The sequence below is a fragment of the Siphateles boraxobius genome, unplaced genomic scaffold (assembly GCF_051911475.1).
Source record: "Siphateles boraxobius isolate OS27281-9 unplaced genomic scaffold, OSU_SipBor_1 55, whole genome shotgun sequence".
NCBI lineage: Eukaryota > Metazoa > Chordata > Actinopteri > Cypriniformes > Leuciscidae > Siphateles > Siphateles boraxobius.
In genome coordinates this window covers 8,073,125-8,097,057 of record NW_027509181.1, presented here as the reverse complement: position 1 = coordinate 8,097,057, position 23,933 = coordinate 8,073,125, and the positions used below count along the sequence as shown (strand labels likewise).

Here is a 23,933-nt window from a genome sequence, read left to right as displayed (position 1 = left end):
ACTTTCGTCGGAGACAACTGGGATTCACTGATAATCCGCTGTTACTGGTGAATGGGGCCGAACCGACTATCTCCCACCTCGGCCTTCATCCTCCCGTCGCGCCGACAACTGGTGCCATCATCGGCAGTGCGTGCCCACCAATGAGTGTAAGTTTGTGTGCTTATGTTATAACATTAATTAACCTAATAAGCTGCTAGGAGCATCCATTCCGGCTGTAGCGGGTGACAGTTGAGTGTGGCAACGGCAGCTTTACCACGAGTGGGCGTGGTTTTTAGCGCAGCTAGCGGACACGCCCCCAGCGTTTGAGGGCAGAGACTACTGCTCATTTTTTCAAGATTTTAATAGCTTATTTTATGTACTTGCCGGCTTTTTTTATCATTCAAATTTGGCTGGGTGGCTAATAACACATTTTTCTGTGATATGACAAACTCAGAACACATTCTTAATTTTGACTTTACAGGGACTTTAAGAACAGAAGCTGTTGTTTAGGGGCCACAACCTGTAAGTATGATTTATGTTTCGTCGATGTGTCGATTAATCATATATAGATAGGCCTACACAAAAGAAACACAATATTACAACTTATATTTGCACAAAACAAAAGGCTGCGAATGCACACGCAAACTTATAGTCATGATGGTGTAAAATGGTCCCAAACATAACTCCGGCACGCTCGCTTTACATGTTTCGCGGTTGAGCAGCACGCACGTCCATGAACCTGCTTAATCGATGATCGATACATTTTATCGATTAAATGTATTATCGACAATTAATCGATTGTCGATTAATCGTTAACATCCCTAATTTATATAGTTCTATTTTATAGCGATTACTGTTCAAAAAATGTTCTATGCAAAATGTAAAATGTTCTACTAAAGAAAAGAGAGAAAATAAATATTTGTGTGTGCTGTAAAGTGGTTAGAAAAAATGAAATCGGAATCGCCTAAAATCGGTATCGGGTCAAACTCAATGAAAAATCGTAATCGTCCTAGAAAATTGTAATTGGTGCATCTCCAGTACCGGTCCAAAAAAATACCGGTTCTCGGTACCCATCCCTAGTTTTGGAGGTGGCGTAGCTTTGGAGAGCACTCTGAAAGGAGGGTGGGATCTCTTGGGGAACTTTCTATTGCTAGCTGCTCCGAAATAGCCTACCGTACCTTTAACTGCCTTAAAACACAGGAGAAAAATTACAGTAGTGTAAACTTCATGAATATGAAAAACTCCCTGGTTGAAAACTTACGGAGTAATCACGAGTTCTTGATGAGGGTAAGTGAACCATGACACATGCTGGGTCGTCGGCCTGTGGATGTGTGGGCGCTATGACTACCGTCCCGTGTGGCATACTAAGATTTCACTTTGAAATATTGTATCGTGTGCTCATGGCCCAGATGGCGCTGTGCTGCTGCTAACGTTACATAATCAAAACAGCGTGAGCCGTGAAACATTTACAATCTCTTGCTCGCTGCCTTTCAGTCTCTTTTAAAGGACATCAAACCCTCTGTTATTTCCCATCTTTTCAGCAGGCCTTCTAAACAAATAATGATTTTATTGTCAGACATGAGCCATTGATCTGAGAGTCATCCAAACCCCAAATCATTCCAGCAACATAAAGGATCCCGTCACATTGCCTCCGCAGAGCTATTGTTCCGACTTGAAATGCTCCACAGCTGCGGCTCAACGCAAAGCACATCTCCGGATCAAAGATCTTGGGAGGAATGACTCACCAGAGCTGGCCACTGGATCTGCTTGGCTTTTGTTCCCTGCAGCTGGGCACCCTCCTTCCTTTTGGCCCAAACCAGCTGATGTTCCAGCAGAAAGATCTGGAAGTCTTCGTACACCTTGACCCACTCACGCTTCTCCCACTCAAGGTCGTCAAACTCCACGTACACCTGCGGAAAGAGCAAGAAGAGGGGTCAAAGCTTGGTCACATTAGCACTCTGAGCCCTCGTCCTGTACGGCCCACTTAAGCAGTATGCTAGAGAAGTTCTCCTGCTGTATAATGTATGAAAGCATATAAGTGGTGTGGAAAGAATTTTTTTTTAGTTGATATGGAATTGTTAAGGACTTTCACAGGATTCGCATCTAAGGCCTCGTTCACACTGCAGGGGCTTAATGCTCAATTCCGATTTTTTGAAAAAAACAGATTTTTTTGCAAGGCCGTTCACATTTCCAATTCAATGCGACCTTTTGTGACCTCCTGTCTGAACGTGAACGTGAAATGACCCAGAAGTGACCCGCATGCACAGAAGAGTACTCAACGGTCAACGACGTCACTTGTTGTTTGCGGAAGTAGCTAAACATGGCCTGAATAGAGCTGTCCCCCCAAATATTAATTAAATCAGAAACCTTGCTTCCCTTCCATTGACTGGTCTCAGCATCGTCCGCCATAGTTGTTGTTTATCTTCTCATTCCCGCCTACTTCTACGCAGAATTATGACGTTTGTCGCATATCAATGACGTGCGGGTCGGATACATGTGGCCTGGCCGTTCAGATTGAAGTCTTATTTCAAAAGATCGGATACATATCGGATTTGGACCACATACCCAAGTGGCCTGGGTCGCATTTGAAAAGATCGGATCTGTGTCGTTCAGACTGTCATGAAAAGATCAGATACAGGTCGCATAGGGGCAAAAAAATTAGGTCGTTTCAGCCTGCAGTGTGAACGTAGCCAAAGTTACCCATTGCATTGAACCTTAATGAGTAAAGCGTCAGGTCAAGCTGTGTTGTAATTACATCATGTTTTAATTGCCATACAATTTCAACTTTGATGTTGTTTGCCACTGACATATTAAAGCACAAAAATTCCAAGACATTATCTTTGACACACTATGTCCTATATACGTAAGCCACTATGCTTCTAAAAAAAATAATAAACAACCCGTGCTTGCGCAATTAGATTATATTTTTCCTTCAAGGTTGAGTTTTTGTCAGGACTTCACTGGAACAGAACATGAAATCTACATCCACAGAGGGTACGGAATAAAATGAATAAAGAATAACGGGTAACACTTTATTTTACAGTGTCCTTGTTACATATGCTACATGTACTTACCATAATAACAGTTAATTATGCATAATTACATGCAACTAACCCTCAACCAAACCCTAACCCTATAATAAGTACATGTTAATTAATATTAATCAGTACTTAAATATACTGTAACAAAGACACCTTCAAATAAAGTGCAACCAAATAAAGTTAAAACTGATTAATTACAAAACAAGGACATGCTAAATGAGAAAAAACTGTTACTGCATTCCAGACATGGGTCAGACCCTCAGTCACCTCTCAGATACCAAATACAGACATTGCCTGTAACATAGATCTATAGAATAACATAGAATAGATAACACTGGTTTTAAGAAAACTATGATTTCAATTTCATTTTATAATACAAGAAAATGGATGGAATTGGAAATCTACCCCCTTAAGGGCATTTTGGGGTTTAATACACCATGGTGGTCTAACTAAAAATAAAGAAAGAAGGAAAGAAAAAAGAAAAACCCATAATCTAAACACTTCAAGTCTTTAGAACAAGCATGCTTCAGTTTACATTCTTGACATATAGCATGTACCATCTAAATTGCAGGACATCTTATAACTATAAACTGCATGTTCAGAGTGAAGTGTTCAGTGCACACGCAAGCAGCAAGCAGCAACCACCATCTCTGTATGAGCTGTGAGTTTAAAGTGCATTTGGGAATGCAACACGGGCAAAGTTTAGTTACACATTAGCATAATTTCTAACGTTTTTGTAAAAAGTTACAGTTATTCCGCCAAAATAAAAGCTAGAGAATTTGAAATGTTACAAGCTTCCGGATTTTAAAAAGTAAACCCTATTGAAAAATAAATAGGCCTATACTAACACATATTTGAGATACATTTATTTTATTCTAAGCATACTACAAATACATTTACATATTTATGTACTAAATATATATATACCCTGCAATTGTACTTTTAGTATACTAATTGGTAAACTTAAAGTCTGCTAAATCGGAAAACTAATTTTTAACTTAATGCACTTTAGTTATCCGGAAATAGTGCTGAGGTACAACTAAAGATATACTTAAGTATATTTGATTGTGCTAAAGTGGAACTATTGCAAGTATACTTTAGGTACACTTTAAATATCTTGCATTTGAAGACTGATATTATACAGTGATCATACTATCCTTACTAATAGTGATATTAACAATAATTTTAGGCTTAATATTAAGAAATCTGCATTGTGCAATAAAGTACTCAAAATAAAATTTAATTACAATATTTATATCAGTAAGTCTCAAGCAATATGTCTGTAAATATGTTAATGGATTTGTAGTATACTAAGTATGAAATAAATGTATTTTAAATACATTTTGGTATAGTTTTTTTTCACTAGGGAAGAATTAAAAGTGTTTGTTAAAAGTAAAGAATTTAAGACAAATGTGAGTATTGTAACTTGCAGTGTAAAATAAAATTAATATAATAATTTTATTTTAAAGTAAAATTCGAATTTACATCAGGAATAGTCATTGATGATGAATATGTGATCATGTGATCATTAACCCACATCAGAGTACCTTGAACAAATAAATGTGTAGTTCAATAATTGAAATGTTAACTTAAAATGTAAGGCGCTACTTCAAGTAAATATTTTCCATATAAGGGGTTCTACTGACAAAAACCTTTTGGGAACCCCTCTCACAGTGTTTTAACAAGAGCGTCTGATAAACAACAACTTACTGTAACAGAAAAAAGTTCAGTGCAATTTCACAGCCATAAAAGCTCATTGGTCTTAAATGACCTCATTTTGGTCTGATTTTATGGACAGACGTGGTCACTGCAGACCCACTGAATGTCCTGCCTTCCTCACAGTCATGGCGCTAAAACTGTGCCTCTGTCCTGCTGCTGTGCTTAGCTGTGAAACAACCCACAGCCATGTGATTCAAAGCGGAGCTGGTGTGCAGGACGTTTGTGTTTGTGAGACAGAAACAAGAGGGAGAACATGTGTTTGAGCTGCTGGATGTTTTCAACATATGCAGCATGTCGTGAAGACAGCATGTTTCTGGCCTGTCAAAGTCTTCTCTTTCACCGTGTGTGTGCGTAAGGCGGGCGTCGCGTGGTAGGCTGGAGAACTGGTTTCCAAAAAATAAGCTGCACTAAAGGTTTGGCACTATTTTTGAGCCTGTTTTCCAACTGGAAAAACTGTTCCTCCACTGGACAAAGTCCATCTGTTGACTAATACGATTCCGCACACAACACTTTTTTAAAGTGCGTACAGAAAGCAACCAGCTAATGATTTGAAATGCACAGATCTAGTGCTGCTAGCTGTGGGAATCATCAGCGTGAGTGAGTCAGCCAAGAGCACATTGCACAACCCCAGTGCTGAGCAACGTGCAGTAACAGGAGCGCGTTTCATCATGTGGATTCATACCAGAAATTATTCACTGACTGCCTGTTGTGGTTCTCTCACCATGACTGGGGTTGTGAGGCTCTAATGAGTGTTTGGAGGGGAACGAGTGAAGAACAGACCTGTCAGGGCAGATTTCACATCTGGACCCCCCTGTTATGTGCAGGCTAAGCTGAAGAAAAAGGCCAATTTTAAAGCATCGCTTGAAGCAACAACCTATCCCATTTCTCCAATCAACAAAAAGGGGTGTTGTCCCAACGGTATCCCAGTGACAAATTAATGAAAGACAAGAAGACAATTTAATACCAAACCAAAGTGAATGGAGCTTGCCTGTATCTAAAAGTAGCATTTTAGCTAGTGTTCTATTAGTTCTTAAATGTTTAAATCATTTGAATGGTAGAAAACAAAAAAGTAACGTAAAATGTACAAATTAAGAAAATGCGTATGCAGAATTAAAAATAATATATAATCACACAAACAGTCAAAAAGCTCAGAAATGTTTTTTTCCACCATGTTTAGTGTGTTGGTTTGTCATATAACCAAATGTGATGCAAACATCCTTGTACAACAGAACAGCACATGACCTTCCAAGACAACAGAACAAGACACCCCCACCTCAGCATCTGTACATCTGGATTTACACTCTCAAAAAAGGTTCTTAATAATAAAAAAGGGTTCTTTATATTATTAAAATCTTCTTTACACTAAGGAAAATATGATTATTTTAAGAACTGTTTACTGAAAGTTTCATTACGGAACCCAAATGGTTTTTATATGGTATCGTATCGCTGCAAAAAAACATCTTTTGCCATCTGTATTTCTAAGTACGTACGTTAATAACTGTAGCTCAAATGTTGTTTAGAAAACATACAGAATGATCCTTTCAACTTATAAACCTATTCATTAAAGTCCATTGACTTACTATGCATAATTCATCAACCATGTCATTATAAAGAAAAATAAGTGTTCTCTCCACCTCCAAAATGACTAATATGAACATCTGAACATGCACAAAAAGGATAAGTAGTTTGCTTTACTACATTGTGTGTGTGTGTGTGTGTGTGTGTGTGTGTGTGTGTGTGTGTGTGTGTGTGTGTGTGTGTGTGTGTGTGTGTGTGTGTGTGTGTGTGTGTGTGTGTGTGTGTGTGTGTGTAAAGTCCAGCCCTGATTCCTGTAATGACACATGTGACCGACTTCTGTTCTCCCCTCCCCCGTCCCGCTGACCCCTCCCTCCCATAATCCCCTTCACTGCAGGGATCATGGAGGACGGCTTTCCTCATTCGCCCTCTCTCTGTCTCAGAATGAAACATTAACTTCATATTGTGTTTCTGCTGAACCCACCTTCACAGTTGAGTCTCTGCTGGTGGCAAGATGAAAAATTCACTCTCATTAAAAATTGACATGGGGCAGAGAGCCAGAATGAGTATGTGTGTGTGTACATACACAGGGCACAGTTACTTCTTATGCTGGTTATTCAGGCAGTGACCTGTAAAGCCTGAGGTTCTGGTATTAGTGAGAGGCTCCATACACCGCTGCCACAAATAGCACCCTATAATTAGGGTTGCACAATTAATCAAAATAAAACCAAAATCATTATATGGCTTAGTGCAAATATCAAATTGCAAAGGCTGCGATTTAATTAAATAAAACTATACTTTGCATGTTTCAGAGTGAATCACGACACTGTGTTTATTTCCACGCGAGCAGCTCATGATCCGGTGTTTTCAGTGTTTCAGAGCAGCTCTGTTTGCAGTAAATGCGTTTCAACATAAAACCATTGCATGTGCTCTGAGTTCGGGTCACTTTAACATGCATTTAGGAATGCAACATGCGCCAAATATCTTCCAATTCTTGTAATAAGAAACTATTATAAACCGGCTGTTGTCAACAAAAGAGAAGCTTTCCGTGCAATTTTCCAACAAAATTAAAACTTTATGGTTTAAAGTTTAAAAATAAAGAAATGAAATCAGCCATAAATGTTACTATACTAATTTCACTGTTCAACACTTTTATTTTTCTTAAATACTACATTTTGGACAAACTAAGCGATGCAGCAGGATGATTGGAAGAATCAGGCTGTAAATAAGCGGTACAGTACACAGACAGATGGTCCAGTTCTGCTCCTTCAGCAGGGTGGAAGAAGACTCACCCAACAGACACTGAGCTGCTCAGATTGATTACCAGCCTGAACGGAGAGGAAGCCCTCGAGCACACGATTAAAAAAAAAAAACATCAAACCTTCCTGCATGCAAGTCTAGACTACTACTACAAACCTCATGTCGTGCTAATATTTTAAGTGTAAGTGTCTGTTAGTAGCAGAAAGTGATTCGGGGCAGGTCATTATGTCCCGTCTCCATAAGTTCCTGTCAAATACGCCAGATCTCCATCTCTCTCAGTAGTAATGTGTGCACTGATGCTTCTTTGCCAAAATGTACAAACATTTCAATCTATTTCAGTCATTTCAACAGAGCAACTGGAATTTCTAGTCTTAAGTGTTTTCATCTAAAACTGACTTTATCTCCATCTAGACACTGAACTCTATTAATCATCAACTTTAACAAACCAATTAAACTGTTATAAACAGACACAAAACATGGACTCTATGACTAAAGTTTAGGTACATAATCCATAGTTCAATCAAATATGAAAAGTGTGTCATTTACTCACATCATTCCAAACCCTCCTTTCTTCAAACAAACAAGATTATTTTTCTTTCTTTACATTGCAAGTGAATGAGGTAGGATGCAGTCAAGCTAAAAAAATACTATAAAAAGCAAGATAAAAAGTACATGAGTACATACTCACTCTCAATATTCCAAGTCTCCTGAAGCTACATTTAATTTGTTAAGTTGTAGTTCGCTAATAATCTTTATTGTACTTCTCAAATACTCAAAAATGAAATGCCAGGTTTGATCCGTGACCCCAAACACCACTAGTCAGCATAAATGAGATTCTCAATCTGTGGGGATATGATTCTCAATTTGGTCAGGGTCACTATATTTTTCAATGTATGGAAAAGCACAGCATGGACATTCTTCTGAGGAAAATAAAAAGATAATGTCCAGAAAATAGTATAGAATGACATGATCACAAGTAACTATTTCTTTCATTTCAATTCCAAGAAGTGAACATTTTTAGGCGGAGAAACACATTTTGTGATGCAACAAATCCTGTAAGACGCCAGAGCTTTTTTACATTCCGCCCCATCTGCTTAACTACAGATGAAAAGGGGCCGTGCTAAAGCTGAAAGCACAAGGATAACTGCACTGAAAACCTGATCCAGGATCAGATCTGACCTCGGAACAGGTTTACCCAGCTTACTGATCTCTGCTAAACTAATGATTTGCTATTTACATGAGAAGTGTGAGAAACACAATATAGATCAAAACACATGACAGCAAACTAAAGCAATACACTGATTAAAATACTTAAGCACATTCTATGAAAGCAGGATGGGTTAACCCAAGATAACAAGCAGAACAAAAGCAGGAAGAGTCTGGAAACGCTGAACACAGATGACACCTCCCCATCTCATATCCAGATGGAGGAAGCCAACACACGTGCCTCTGCTGTGACCAACAGAATCAAACCGAAGTCAGCCTCCAGTGTTTAATCTGATTATGGATCCAGTGCCAACTACACAGCAGAGCAGAGATAACAGAGGGTTAACTCAGTATACACAACTCACAGACAACACAGGCAGAGCAAGACCAGAGAGAGAGAGAGAAGGAATGTTTTTAATGGGAACAGTTAAAGGGTCAGCTCTGGTCTGCTTGACCATGCATAAGAGATGAGGCTTGTACAGACTCCAAAATCATGAAGGCAGCAGGGGTGTTATATAACTGTATTCAGTCAGACGCTCGGGGAGATGAGAGCTGCTTGCCTGGTTGTTGAACCCTACACAACTAGATTAAGGTCTAGAAAAGCAGTTAGGTTGCATGGGCCAGGCACATCCAGGATTTGACCGGTTTATGTAAGGCTATGGAAATGCCCGAAAATGGAAAATAACGAGACTGCAAAATTCCTTGTTGCTAAACAGTTCTGGAATCTGGCCACAGGAGTCATCGAGCATGTTGTGCAGCCAGGGCAAGTAAACCCCTGGTGAATAAATTCACTGCATTTATTGAATTAATTCCTGTATTTTCCAACTGTATAATCAAAAATAAGGTAAAACAACGGTAAATAAAATGAACCATTTATAGACACTTATAGACATGTATTTAATGGCGCTTTTCCACTACACAGTACCAGCTCGGCTCGGCTCGACTCGACTCGCCTTTGTTTGGTTTTCCACTGTGTAAAAGTTGTACCTGTACCTGCTTTCGGGTACTTTTTTCGTACCACCTCCGGCGAGGTTCTAAGCGAGCTGAGGCGAGCTAAGGCGATACTAAAATGTGACGTGAAAACAATGCCGACTGCTGATTGGTCAGAGAGAATCGTCACTATTCACTGCGTCATCATTGCACGCGCCAGATGGAGTATCCAGAATAACCCCGCCTTTTTTAAATAGTTTAGCCAGAGATAGTTACTAAACTTACTACTATTATTATGGCAACTCGGAAGAATACGCCGTGGTCAAACGAGGAGGTGCAGACATTCCTTTGTTTGGTTGCCGAAGAGAGGATCCAGCGAGAGCTTGATGGGGCAACGAGGAACGAAAGTCGTCGCTATGACGACCGGGTACTATTTGTGGCGATACTTTCTGCAATGGAAAACGGAACGAAAAGCGAGCCGAGTCGAGGCGAGCCAAGGCGAGTCGAGTCGAGTCGAGCTGGTACTGGTAATGGAAAAGCGCCATTAGTTCCCATCACGCCACAACAATCCATATAAAATACAGAACCTAACAAATTATAGTGGCATGTATTATTGTAAGTCCCCCTGTGGTGAAAATCAAGCTTTTAATGTTGTTTTATGCCTAAGTGGTGTTTTTAATATGCTTTAAGACAAACCATGTGTAAATTCATAAGTCCAACACTATTGCAGAGTATTTTCTCTTTAAAACTGCAGTGAACCAAAGACCGTCTCAAAAACACAGTTTGAAATCGCTGGTGTTTCTGACATCACAAACTACCTTGTAACCAATCACGTCAACATGTGATCGTCAACGATTGGATCTCTGAGCTGGTAATGAAAGAAAATGAAAGGTAAAAACGTTTAAATATGTAATTTTGGTGATCAAAGATGTGTTTTAAGGAATAAAATTATTGACTTTAAAACAACATTTATATTAATTGCATTATATAGGCTGCTTTGGAAAATAAATTGCAGCACATTTTGGATGTTAAAAAAACTAGACTTTTATTCTGGACAATACGGTAATGATTTAAGTAGGAACAGATCAGTTCTAGTTGTCTGGCAACCAACTAGTCATTTACTGTATAGTTCAGTTAGTGAGATTTTTTAGTGGCAGTGCTTAAAAGGGAATTCAAAGACACAATTACACACAGAAAAAAAGCCCCTTTCACACAGAGATTCCGGAAAATTCTATAGTTTGCTTATGAGGTTTTCTCGAGAAACCACGCTTGTGCATTTTTTTCTCTGATTCGATCATAAACTAGCGCATTACGTACCGTTTCACTAGCCTGCTTTCACTTCACTTCAGCGTCATCATTACGACACGGCATTGATTACGGCTTTTGTTCACACAGCGCGCGTTCCGGGACTGATCCAGGCAATGTTACTAGGTCCCCAACCCGGCATCGATCCCGGCATCAATCCCGGGTCGTGTTTGCGTTCACACAGAAGGCGTTCTGGCAATTTCCCGCCAATTTCCCGGGATCAACGCGCTGTGTGAAAGGGGCTAATGTCTTGGAGAGGGGGTGTAACAACAGTTACTGCCATTCAAAATAATCAGAGCTTTAGCATCAGAAACAATTACTTCAAATGCTGCTGTTTGGAAAAAAAAAATCTCATTATTATGTATAATCCATAGGTCTCTATATATATGTAATGAAAGGTTATAGATACTTAGGCAATTTGATGAACATCTGCTAGTTCTCGTGTTTCAAACATTCAGTGCCATTAATAGATATAACATCTGTTTTTCTCCGCCAATGTGGACAGAAGTCTGACAGAATTATTCAGTACATGTATCAGAGCCACTTGAAACTCTGCTGTTGTCATGACGATCAGCGCACGTCTTCTGTCTGCAGAGCACGAGAATCAACAAACAGCATTAAGCATGTGATTCATTGTTCACCATGATTAAAACTGTATAAAATCAATGGAAAGACTCCAAATGGGTAATAACATTTTTCCTACTCACAATTTGTATAATACAATTTATTTTTGATTACATTTCTTTCGTCTGTAATCTGAAATGGCTTCATTTCACAACATGTTGCAGAGAATGAATGCAATAAGTACCTTTTCACAACCACCGTCCATACTGTCTTCCTCAAATAGAAATATTACAGAAACAGAATCAGACCTAGAGTCATTAAAATCCTTGTATCGGTGTACCTGCAGAATTTTGTAATCAAACACAAGAAGTTATGTCATTTTTTTAAAACCTGCAAAAATAAAATCAACACCATATGTCCATATGAACAAACCCACACAATCTTAATATAAATAATGTGTCTCAGGTTCTTTTACTTAATTAAACAGGCTGGGGCTTGATTTCAACAGCAAAACTGGGTAACTGCCAGATTAAAATACTTAAGACATGTTTAATTCAATATATACATAGGTATTTGACACTGGTTTGTGTACTAATATATCAATATATATGAATTAGGCTACGTTCACACTATCATTCCAAATCCGATTATTTGTGTATCAGATTGGAATCTGATCTAAAATGATTGACTGTCCACATTGTGTATCGCCAATGTTCAGATCCGATTTGTGTGTCCGCGCCATTCTTTAGTTTTCTGGAATATCTGCATTGGTTTCTATAGCAATGATATTAGAAGGTATACACAAAAAAAACATGTGTGGCTTTATTCCATTCTGTAGTCTCCGTCGGTTTCAAAACATGTCTCCGTTATATTATCATTTTCTGCTCGTTTGGCACTCAGCAAAAACACAACCTTGTTTCTGCAGCGACTTTCAGCATGTTTCCCGTAACGTCTGATGTTTACAATTTACGTGGCGTGGGAAAGTGACATCTGATCAGAGCAGTCAGACTGAAACAGATTTTCAGAATCACTATTATATATCAGATATATCAGAGTCACAATTGCTAAATTGAATCGAATTTCAATTGCATATGCACAATAGGATTATATAGGATTTTGATTTTGTGATACTATAATAATGTATGAATAAAGATAATAAACAGACTTCTGTGGCGATACTAGTAATATCTATATACTGAATGTGTTAAATTACGTTGTTAGTCTTTTCTTCCTGTGACGAGGCAGACCAGAGAAAAGCCACAAGACTTTACGTTGAATTAAATTGCCAGATACGGTTTATAAACAAACCAAACCAACCAATTATACAGTGTTACATTAACACTTACTGTTCGACTAATCGTTCTTAATGTGAAGCAGATTGTGAATAATGAATAGATTAATAAAATTCACTACACCGTAATATCAGCCAAGAGGAAAAGTCATTGTCCTGGTTTGGAGAATGAAGTGGACGTGCTGAAGCACACACATGGATCTCTAAAGCGATTGCTCGCAGGGATACAAAATACACACAAAAAATGTGCAGACATTACGAAATGTAAGAGCTGGTTGCTATGCAACTAACAGCACATAGACCAGAACGCTCCATCTTTATCTTTCTCTCCATTCTGGATTTCTTTCAAAAGGACAATGTCCGCTCTCAATGGATGCCTGGGGAACGTGGCGAGCGGCTGGACTCGCTGTGGGTCAGTGAATTTACTGGACTCATCAGAGAGCAGAGCGTACCGGGTGCATCATAAAAGAACTGAACTGAAATGACCCCTCCGATAGCCACGACTGTCACTGATTCACCTTGTGCCAGAGAATCAACCCATCACATGCTCGATACATTTAAACGGATAGTGCAGCCAAAAATGAAAAACACTTACAAGGAGAACTGAAGCCAAATGTCAATGCTGCTCTTTTTGCACACAAAAAAATATTTTGTCTGCTGCAGCTTTCATATCTGATTTGTACTTTCACACACGCATACTGGGCACATAGTGACACACAAGAACAGTGTCACTGAACAACAATCCTGGAGCAACAGATTAAATGACACATCAACTTAAAATTGAGGCATCTGTTAATAATTAGATCGGGATTCAGTGTGGATGATGATTTTGGGCGAATCACTTAAAATTTAAGTTAAACACTAATCAAGAAGAAGAATTTTACATACAGAAGCACAAACAGCCTATTTAATTGTAACAGTCAGAGGGTAAAAAGAAACCTTGAGTAACATTATAAATGGATTTCAGGAAAGTTGTGGAGAAAAGAACATTAAAGGTATAGTTCACCCAAAAATGAAAATTCTGTCATCATTTACTCATCCTCATGTTATTCCAACTCATAAGACGTTCTGTGCATCTTCGAGACACAAATGAAGATAATTTAATAAAACCTAGGAGATTTCTGTCCATCAAAAGCCAATTCCACCAAAACAGTGATGCTCCAAAAAGTTCATAAAAACATCAGATCGACATGAATCGGTTTGTTTGATTATACAAGATTGCTTTAAGACATTTACTTCAGGCTTTGATTCACATAAAAATACTGATCAATGCACATACTGTTTGTACAGCTTATCAAATATGGTAAACTGAAGCTCAGTGTTCATTTCATATGGATTTGTTTTACCACGTATTTATTAACTTTGTACCGAAGTTTGGTGTAATGGAGGGACAGAAATCTCTCAGATTTCATTAAAAAATATCTTCATTTCTTTTTCAAGGGTGTAAAAAATTCTTATAGATTTAGAAAAATGTAAGGATGAGTAACTCCTCACAGAATTTTCCTTTGAATTATTCCTCTAAGGGCATCGAGTAATTCCAACGACATTGAAAGTATACTTTTATTACCCAATTGGGAACGATTAAATTACTTCGCATGAAGAATCACCTGTGCTTTATAATTAAGATAAATGTGTGTCAACATGTAGATTACATAAGCATACGCACGGAAGAACAAAGAAAATGTGAAAAAAAACAAGCTCATAACAAGCCCAGTGGCATTTCCGAGAGCTCACAGAAAGAACACTTTCATCAATAAATGACTTCTAAAAGCACGTCTGCACATCCTCCCCGCCGCTTCAGACAGTCGAGTGATTATCATTCACCGCGCCGTGTTAGTGTGTACGCCGCTGGAAAATCTGCCCCTCACTAACAGCAGCAGGACTTTCCTGACTGGCTGGGCTCAGACCGCTGCAGTCCAATCACTGCGGGCCCAGACGTTGAACGCTAACCTCGCACAACCACAAATCTGCCTTTCAAATCACTGGAGCAGAGAGAAAGTGCACAGGAGAGAGAAGGATTTAGTGATTTCTTTATTTTTTTTATCAGATTAATGCGGAGGAAAGCTTATTTTGCGGCATTGGGCGCAGAAACGCCGGCGGCTCTCGGCTTGTAGACAGCATCCTCACGGTGAAAGGAGAACGATACGAAGCAACGGAGATGATGAAATGAGATGTTAATGTCACTCAAACTATAGCCTGTGGGGACCATCCCTCCAGTGTTGATCCTTTTCAACATAAAAGAGACAAAATAACAATGCATACGGTGAGCAAACCTGCATTGCTGCAGATATCACAGTGTCCTGATTTCCTCTGCCTGTCATGGGCCGTCACATCTTCTCTACATCTGTCACTTTCGTGAACACACACACACACACGCTCTCATGGGCCAGACAGAATCCTGTGTTCCTCAGAGCCTTGGGGAAAGACAAAGGACAGTATCTTGTTTACGCTGCCGTTTCATCATACGGCATCAGTTATCTAGCCTCGAGGCTCAATGCTTTTGAACGGCTTTAGATAATATGACAGGACAGCATTTGTTGAGAAGACTATAGATGTGTTTACATTGCGAGGCTTAAAGCACTGATCTGATCTTTTGACCATATCCGATTTTGTGTCACAGATCCGATATCGGTGATCAGCAACACGTTTGGTCCTTGGGTTTTGAATGTCTCTGCTATTTAATTGATCAAATTATTCATATAATTCACGTCAAATGGTTCTTTGATTATCCATCGTTAGATCTAGAAGTCAGAACTGTGGAGCCGCTCTACACTAAAGTGAAGCTGTGAGTAAAATTACTTTAAAAAACAGTAATGTTACAACCTCCTTAATGAGAAATGTGTATTTTTAAAAATCAAGTTTCCTCCTTAATAACAGAAGCTGTGAGTTTGTGCGAGTGTGTACAGGCACATCTGCTTATTGCAACATTTTAGACATTGATCAGATGTCCAAATATTGTATCTGATTTTAAACCACATTTGGAAGAACGGATGCAAAAAACATTTTATCTCAAGCAGATTTTTCCGTTTACACGTTTGCAACAATATCCAATCAGCGTCAGCGTTGTTTTTATTATCTGTGTAAACAGCCTGTATTGAGGTCTTGTGTCAGTCTACAATGTAGACCCTATGAAATCAAAATTAGATGTTAATTCCACATCATTATCTATAACCTCTAATCCAGATGTTACCTATAAACGAGTGTCCTCAAAATTAGGCTTTATGCAGATTAAAAAAGAACAGTCCCTCTCTGTCGAGTCTTTAAAATAGACTAAAAACAATGATGACTCATCTGGCACTCAGTGACACACATAAATGTGTCCCTCTAATACCACCAACCACTGATGATTAGCAATAAGCACATTTTTTAATTAGCTTTTTATTTTGTATTAATAAGGAATACATCAACAGAGAACTGCACTTGCCAAACCTTGTCATAGAGTCTTTAGCATCACTAATGGCCACATCTACATAACTGATACCAGACTGCATTTGGGGAAAAAAAGGCATTTACTGTATCATTTAATAATCAGACAGGGGAATGGACATGAACATGTGTTAGCATCTGAGCTAACAAAAGAAAGCATACAGAAAACTGCCTGTTGTGCAAGACTGCTAACCACATGAGAGCCCTTTTAAGAGTAACACATTTTTTCTGGTTTCATTTTGGGTTTTTCCTAAACTAAAACAGCTCAAGACGTAAACAAGACGAGCATACATAATTTCACCATATTTATTCACATCTGGCATATTAGCATGTAAACCAGGAATCGAACGTTTCACGAGCTGCATGCTCTATTCAGATTCCACGATGAAACCACATCACACAAATCTCTTCAGCTGTAAGATTTTATCTAACAAACCTCAACTCACTGTACTTCCTGTCTACAAACCCGCTGACAAAGAGACAGCGCAACAAAAATAACAACAAACACCGCTATGTGAGGAGAGAGTATTAAGAGAACCGTGCTCTGCCGTGACCCGAGGCAACATCTGCAGCGAGAGCACGCTCTGTACTTTCTCCAGATTAAAACAATGCCTTTGTTTACCACCTTTACGCTAAAGCGTAGCCACACGAGCGCTTTCTTCCTCCCACATGACAACAGAGATCGGTCAACACTGCGGTGCTGTTGAGCTCAGCTGTAGACAAGGCCTGGCGGGGCAGCAATGTCAACTGACAGAACAACAAATAGACCCTCTCTAACACAAATGATGGCAGTTTCATCATGGCGGTGTGATGAAATATGTCAAAGCGATAAGCTCCGTTTTGTGCCAAGAACCACTTGAACAGAGATCAAATGACATCACATAGATGATTAGAGATATCAGTGTTCCATAGTCGAAACATTTCAGATTTGCATCCCACAAAGCAAGGCAGCAAAAGAATAGTGTTGGAAGTTTTAAGTAAGCCTGGATGTAATAAAAAATACTAAAATAAGATGCAATTCAGAAGACCAATTCAATTCACTGTGCAAATATCACTGTGAGGTCAGCTCTTTCATTTGTTTTTAAAAATCTTTAAAAAAAATTTTTTTTAACTTGCATTACAGTTAAAACACCAAACACTGAATGCACACGGTGTTCAAAGTCTCAATGTAATGGAAATGTCAAAAAATCTTTTCTTCCATATTGTGACGTACATCCGAGTGAAACGGGTAGTCAGAAAATAAAAAAAACTACTTGTGTGATATTGCTCATACATACATAAATGACCAAAGAACTCCATGTCCATATGCCACTCTAATACAGAATAAATCATCTCAGGCCACCCATGTAAAGCACATTATTATTGAACAACAAGTCATCAAAATGATCTTTCATCTGATGGACTGAGGCCATGTTAGAAAAACAAACAGCACCCGAAACAGCCAAGGACATTGTCCCACATGTCACCCGAAACAACAAGTCTCGCTGCAGACAAACACTGACCAGGGAAACAAGGAGCGTCCCAAAGTAAACAAACAAAAGTAGGTCAAGTCTATTGGGCTTATCTATCAGCCATAGAGCTCAGAGTTCCTGCGGCACAGCAAACACAGCCGTCATGAGACACATCCTCACCGTCTTACTGATACTACAGAGATAATGCTGCACTTGCATAAGAGAAGAGCCTCTCACACTCTCACTGGAGCACGTGCTTTGACATCAGCTGAGATTAACGGCACCTTGAGCAGAAAAACAGGCCCGAGACGAGGAACAAAAGGCCACTGGAGACACAGACACGCGCTCATCTTCTCTTTGTCTTTGTAAGCACTCTTTAAGTCTTTCCTCAGTGAAAATCAAGATGTGGCAAGGCACACTGATGAAAGAAAGTATAAGAGAGGGAACATGTATATTTCAAAGCAGAGCACCTAAAGAAATTTGAAAGAAGATGTGAATGGTGCTGGCAAAAGTCAATACCACAATGTGTTTGCCAGAGCACTACTATGCAGTCGCTAGGGTGTATGAGGCTGGTTGCTTTCTTAGCCATCGTCTGCAAAGCAGTAATTGCAAATTCGATTACTTAGAAAAGTAACAACACATCTCTGATCAACAAGTGTTCGTGTAGTTCGCTGAACCTCAGAATAAGCATTAATATCAGCATTTCTGGACTTCAAAACTAAATAATAAAACGGACACTGAAACTCAAAACAGTTTTAATTGTATACTAATTCCCTGTGAAGAACTACACCACCCTTAATCCTGTAGAGAGATTCACCAGAGAAGTCACTGTTACCATGGAAACAAAAACAGCTCAGCAGATGGACATTGCCAATCACGTTTAGAGTGTTAATACTCAATATATTGACAAATTTAGCTAAAAGTAGGGCTGATGGGAATGACAATATATAATGTGGTGATGATAAAAGTGTCTATCGATAGAGATTGTGTTGACCCAGTTTGTTTGCTGGTTTTCATGGCTGTAATACGCTGTGTTTTCCACCAACTGGCAACCTGGGGTGTCGAAATACTATTGGGTAAATAGGCAACATGAGGTATCGCACAGACCAAAACAAAAACACACATTCCGACACGGAACACACATTTCAGTGTAAAATAACTGGCTTTTGTGTTGTTTTTCAGAGAAACGAGTATGTGAACTTAGCATGTTTCCTAAATATCTGCAAACATATTATGGTAGCCTATTTTATGCTTTAGTACAGTGAAAGAATTACATACAGCGCCTTTAAAGTTATTGACACGTTAGAGCAATAAAGAAACATGAATAAGAAAGAAAATAAAGTAAGAAAATAAAGTGTGGGACACACTTGATGTTAACAAAAACTTAAGCACAAGAACTCAAAGAACTCAATATGGTACGCGTCCTGACTGACACACCAGAAGCGTGCCTCAAGTCGCCTCAATTTCAAATTCAGGTCTCTTTCACGGCTTATTGCACTTGAACATCAAATACACACAAAATTATGTCAACAAGCCTGTCTTGGCAAGTGTTCAAGTACAAGGTCAGTTATAGTTTAAATGAATGTAAACAGACCGTAAAAGAAACAGGATGTGTGTCAGTATATTGGATCCTTGCATTAAGTTTTAAAGTGAAAACAGCCTAATATACTGTTGTATAGGAAGTTAAACCTATAAAAAATGTGCATCTTTAAACGTTTTTATAATAAAGATCAAATAACAAAAAGAGCTATATTGTATACAGTTATTGTGATATAAACTTATTCATGTAAGACATAAGATTTTGGTCATATCGCCCACCCCTATTCAGTAGTTTTGTGGTTGTCATTGTGGCAGTGTTGGGCCTGAACATGAACGATAGTTCATGAACTCGTTCATATTTTGGGCGAACGTGAACTGAACGTACTGTATTACTGCCTGATGAACGTTATTGTGAACGCGTTCATTCTGGTGTCTGTGAACGCACGCTCTCTCAGTTTAACTTCGTTCAGTAGGGTGCCAGATTTCTATAGAGTCTTCCAGGCGAAAACCCGGATAAAACACAAGTAAACAGGCCTTAATATGTAGCGAAAAAACACCCAATCCGGCAACACAAGCCACCAGTGTCGCACCGAGGCTGCCACATGCGTCATCAAATCAAAAAGCAGCATGTAGTCGACAAAGCAGCGAGGAGGCGTCGTTTCGTATGATCACTTTTAAGACCAGGTCGGTGAGGATGGGAAAAATCTTACATTTCTGTGCAAACTTTGCCCGCCGATAAAATAACCGCTGTCTGTGGTTGTATATGGGTTGTGGCAATAATTTAAAAAAAAATAGCTCGCAACAACATATGGAAAAAAAGAACTATGAACTAGTTAATTTTATGGAACCGTGAACTTAATTCAAAATTGTGAAGTATGAACTATGAACTGAACTAGTTCATTTTAAAATTTGTGAACTGAACTTTGAACTAGTTCATGTAGAAGGTGAACTTTCCCAACACTGCATTGTGGTAACGAAATACATAATGCTTTATGGGATGGGACGAGATGTTCATTACCTCGTATAAAGAATAAGAGAAGTAAAACCCATTCTTCTGGGAAACATATGACAAGAACATAAGAAGATATTTTGAGGAAAGTCTCAGGGTTGTTCTGGCAAGGTCACCATAATGGTTAGTTTATCAACATTCTTCAAAATATATATTTTATATTTTCCACAGGAGAAAGAAAGACATACAGGTTTGGAATGACATGAGGGTAAATAAATATATATTTTTTTTACTTTTTGGGTGAACTAACCCTTTGAGCAAACAGTTTTGTCTAATCTTTTTCCTGTTTCTTGCTTTAAATCAACTGCTTATTGATTCTATACTGAGAAAATAAATAGGAAAAAGACTTCCAGAACCAAGGCCACTAAAACAAGTGGGTGTTCCCTGTTATGCTCTAGCTATGGCCCCAGGTGTGAGAGCTCAGACTGAACTGGCTCAGTTTCCTACATGTCCTTTCCTAAGTATAAACGCCAGGGAACACGATAAATGGATATGATCAGAGAAAGAATAAGACCAACAGAAAGAACTAGGGGAGTGGGAGTATTTGTGAGTCTTGGAAACTAAAGGAATGTGTGTGTGTGTGTGTGTGTGTGTGTGTGTGTGTGTGTGTGTGTGTGTGTGTGTGTGTGTGTGTGTGTGTGTGTGTGTGTGTGTGTGTGTGTGTGTGTGTGTGTGTGTGTGTGTGTGTGTGTGTGTGTGTGTGTGTGTGTGTGTGTGTGTGTGTGTGTGTGTGTGTGCTAATGCAACTCACATGATCACGCGTGAGAGAAAGCAGCGCTCATGTGTTAGGCTTCAGCTAAAGGAAGGGGATTTCCACAGGCCCCTAATAAAGCCATCAATCCCTGTCTCCCTCTGATGACCTCAGCACTGATTAACCCCTACACCTCCAAACGCGTATTTCTGCAGGCCATTTATGTGTTCCTCACACGAATAATAGGTGAGATGCTCACGGCACAGCCCTCCTAGCCAAATTTAATCTGATTTGCTCGAGCTGACTGAGCTGTGAAATAGAATCTCCATCACACCATTAAAAGTTTCTTTTATCATAAAAGAAAAAAACACAAAGGGAGAGAAGCAATCGGCAAACCATCCTAAATCAGCACAAAGCTTTAGTAAGCTCTTTTGTGCCTGCCCACTTTTTCAGTTCCGAAAATATTGTTCCCATTCAATTTCCCATAGGGATTTTATAAATATCTTCATTAGAGAGTTATAAGCCATGAACCAAGCCAACCCAACCACAATGTGAATCACAACATTACAAATGTTGATTTGAAGCAAAAAAAAAAGTATTTGAAAATCAGATCAAAGCAAAAGGTACAAGAACGTGCAACGGCTTGATGAGGGAAAGAACTATAATCCTATGAAGCATTGCGAATGACGAAATATGCACATTAAGCATACAAATATTTAAAGACTCCCTGGGGAGTCTTCCCACATGTCTATGTGCTGTTTTTAAAATTAGGGGTGTAACGATATTCGAACCGAACCTAAGAACCGCGATACAGAACCCACGATTCGAATCGCGATACTCTCATGGCGTACCGTTCACGCCCCGCCCCGCCCCCTGCTACCCCGGCCCCGCCCAGCCCGGCTCATTGGACCTGGAATGTGTACACAACGAATTCAGTTTTGTAGCCTAACCTCCATTAACACCAACTAGCAAGCTCCGTGTTTTGTTACTTTCGATAATAAGCAAGGTGTAATCTTCAAATTCTGACTATTTGATCACAAAAATCAAACAATAAATCCTGTTTTGGCGCTCTTTGATGTGGCGTGACAGATCGCTGTACTAGCTCCTCATTGCAAGTGGCAGTGCGGAGCGCGAGTAAACGCGATCATCTCTTCCTCAGTTACAGAGTAAACATGAATGGACACCTGAAGGTATGTTGAAAACTACAGTATACTTACTGAAAGGCATCATAACTCGTGTAATCGCTCAATCAGTGTTTAAGCAGCGTAAAGACGTCGATAAAACTGCATAGCTTGTCACTAGAATTATATTTACCTCAGCAGGAATGTGATTCAGTTTCCACAACTTGTTGGTTCCTAGAGAGATGAACTCTTGCACTAAATAAATGCACTATATTATCCTATATATTATATATTACTTAACCTGTTAATTATATCTTGATTATTTAATGTACGTTTAAAATATCTTTCATGAAAACGACAGCAACTGTGTAAATTATTATATTTCAATAACAAATTAGAGTAAAGTTAATGAAAAAACTGCCTTATGTTCAGTTTACATGTTTTCATACAATGCGTTGGGTGTTGATTATTATATCTAAAAAAGAAATAGCATCTGAATTTAGGCTCTGTTGTTAACCTTTAATGTTATAGTAATGTGTGGCTCCCTATATAGTTTACAGCATTAGCAGATTTTTAATCCTTGCAAAACGTTTAATTGTAATTGAATTAATTTAAAGACAGACACAATTTTTTCATTAAACCACTGTTTAAAAAAAAAAATTTGCTTTCCAAACCGAACCGAGACGTCAAAACCTTGGTAAAACCTAACCGTCAGTTTTGTGTATCGTTACACCCCTATTTAAAATGCTTTAAGACAAGCCATGTGCAAATTCATGTTAACATCATTGCTGAGTATTTTCTCCTTAAAAATGTAGTCTCAAGAAACGCTGTTTGAAATCGCCAGTGTTTCTTACGTCACAAACTACCCTGTAACCAATCACATCAACGTACAGGCGGGCTTTAGCATATCATTACACTGCCGTTAAGCAAGGCAGTCTCAAGAGAAGCCAGGATATCCTGGTAAATTTTTATGTAATGAAAAATCTTTTAGCAATATAGCGGATGAATTATGAATATGATGTATATTACGATGTTATGATGTCTTTCTTCTGACGTTCTATGATGTTCAAAGCATTTTTAAAGATACTGATTTTTAGAAGGCAGACTGAGATGGCGAATGGGGACATGAATTGTGCAACATTAGAAACATATAATTAGCTGTTTGATAACAGTCAAGCAAAAGGCTAATCATATTTATTACCGTTATGTGTCCAACGTTGTAAAGAGTGATACCATTGTGCGTCGTTTACTGCAGTAACTTGAGTAAAGTAGATCTCTGAGCTCGTGCGAGTGAAGAGACGGGGCTAATTTGCATATTCATAGATCCGCGTATACTAACTGAATCAAGGGTGTAGAAATTTATTTAAGCTATTTTAAAACATGAAAGAAAAAAATGCACAGGAAAAAAACTTTAAATATGTAACTTTGGTGATTATTGAAAAATTGACAACAGAGGGACTTTAAACTGATTAAAAACGTGTAGGGAAACTGGCCCAATCATTTGCAGTGCTTCATGGGAGCGATATGCTTGTTGCCATTCTCTGATTGGTTTAGGTTTCTCTGGAGAATCATGGGCAATGCAGTTTTTTCACCAGGAATTCCACTGTTAAACACCATTTACACACAAGGCTGATGGTTTCAACAAAAGCATATACCATCAATTAACAACCTTGTAGCTCACAGTAAGTCTGGCTTTAATGGTTTATAAGTTTTCGTTCAAAATCAATACCCCTAGTCTATACAGTGTGGGAGTCACGTTCAATAATTACGGCTCATAATATTGCATCAAAACAGATTCTTTCTGTGACAGAAATAAATCACTATTACTACTGCTCAGACTGTATTAAACTCATCCTGCATGTTGCAGGTGTGCGGTTACTAGCAAA

At 38.8% G+C, this 23,933-nt stretch overlaps 1 protein-coding gene across 3 annotated transcripts in view; it reads right to left on the bottom strand.

Moving 5' to 3' along the window:
* Positions 1–23,933, bottom strand: part of jmjd1cb (jumonji domain containing 1Cb) — a 138,647-nt gene that overhangs the window by 76,687 nt on the left and 38,027 nt on the right. For all 3 annotated transcript variants that reach the window (XM_077206089.1, XM_077206091.1, XM_077206090.1), the window contains exon 2: positions 1,725–1,889. In XM_077206089.1, the coding sequence (XP_077062204.1) occupies positions 1,725–1,889 (165 nt within the window). The remainder of the gene's footprint in view (positions 1–1,724; positions 1,890–23,933) is intronic.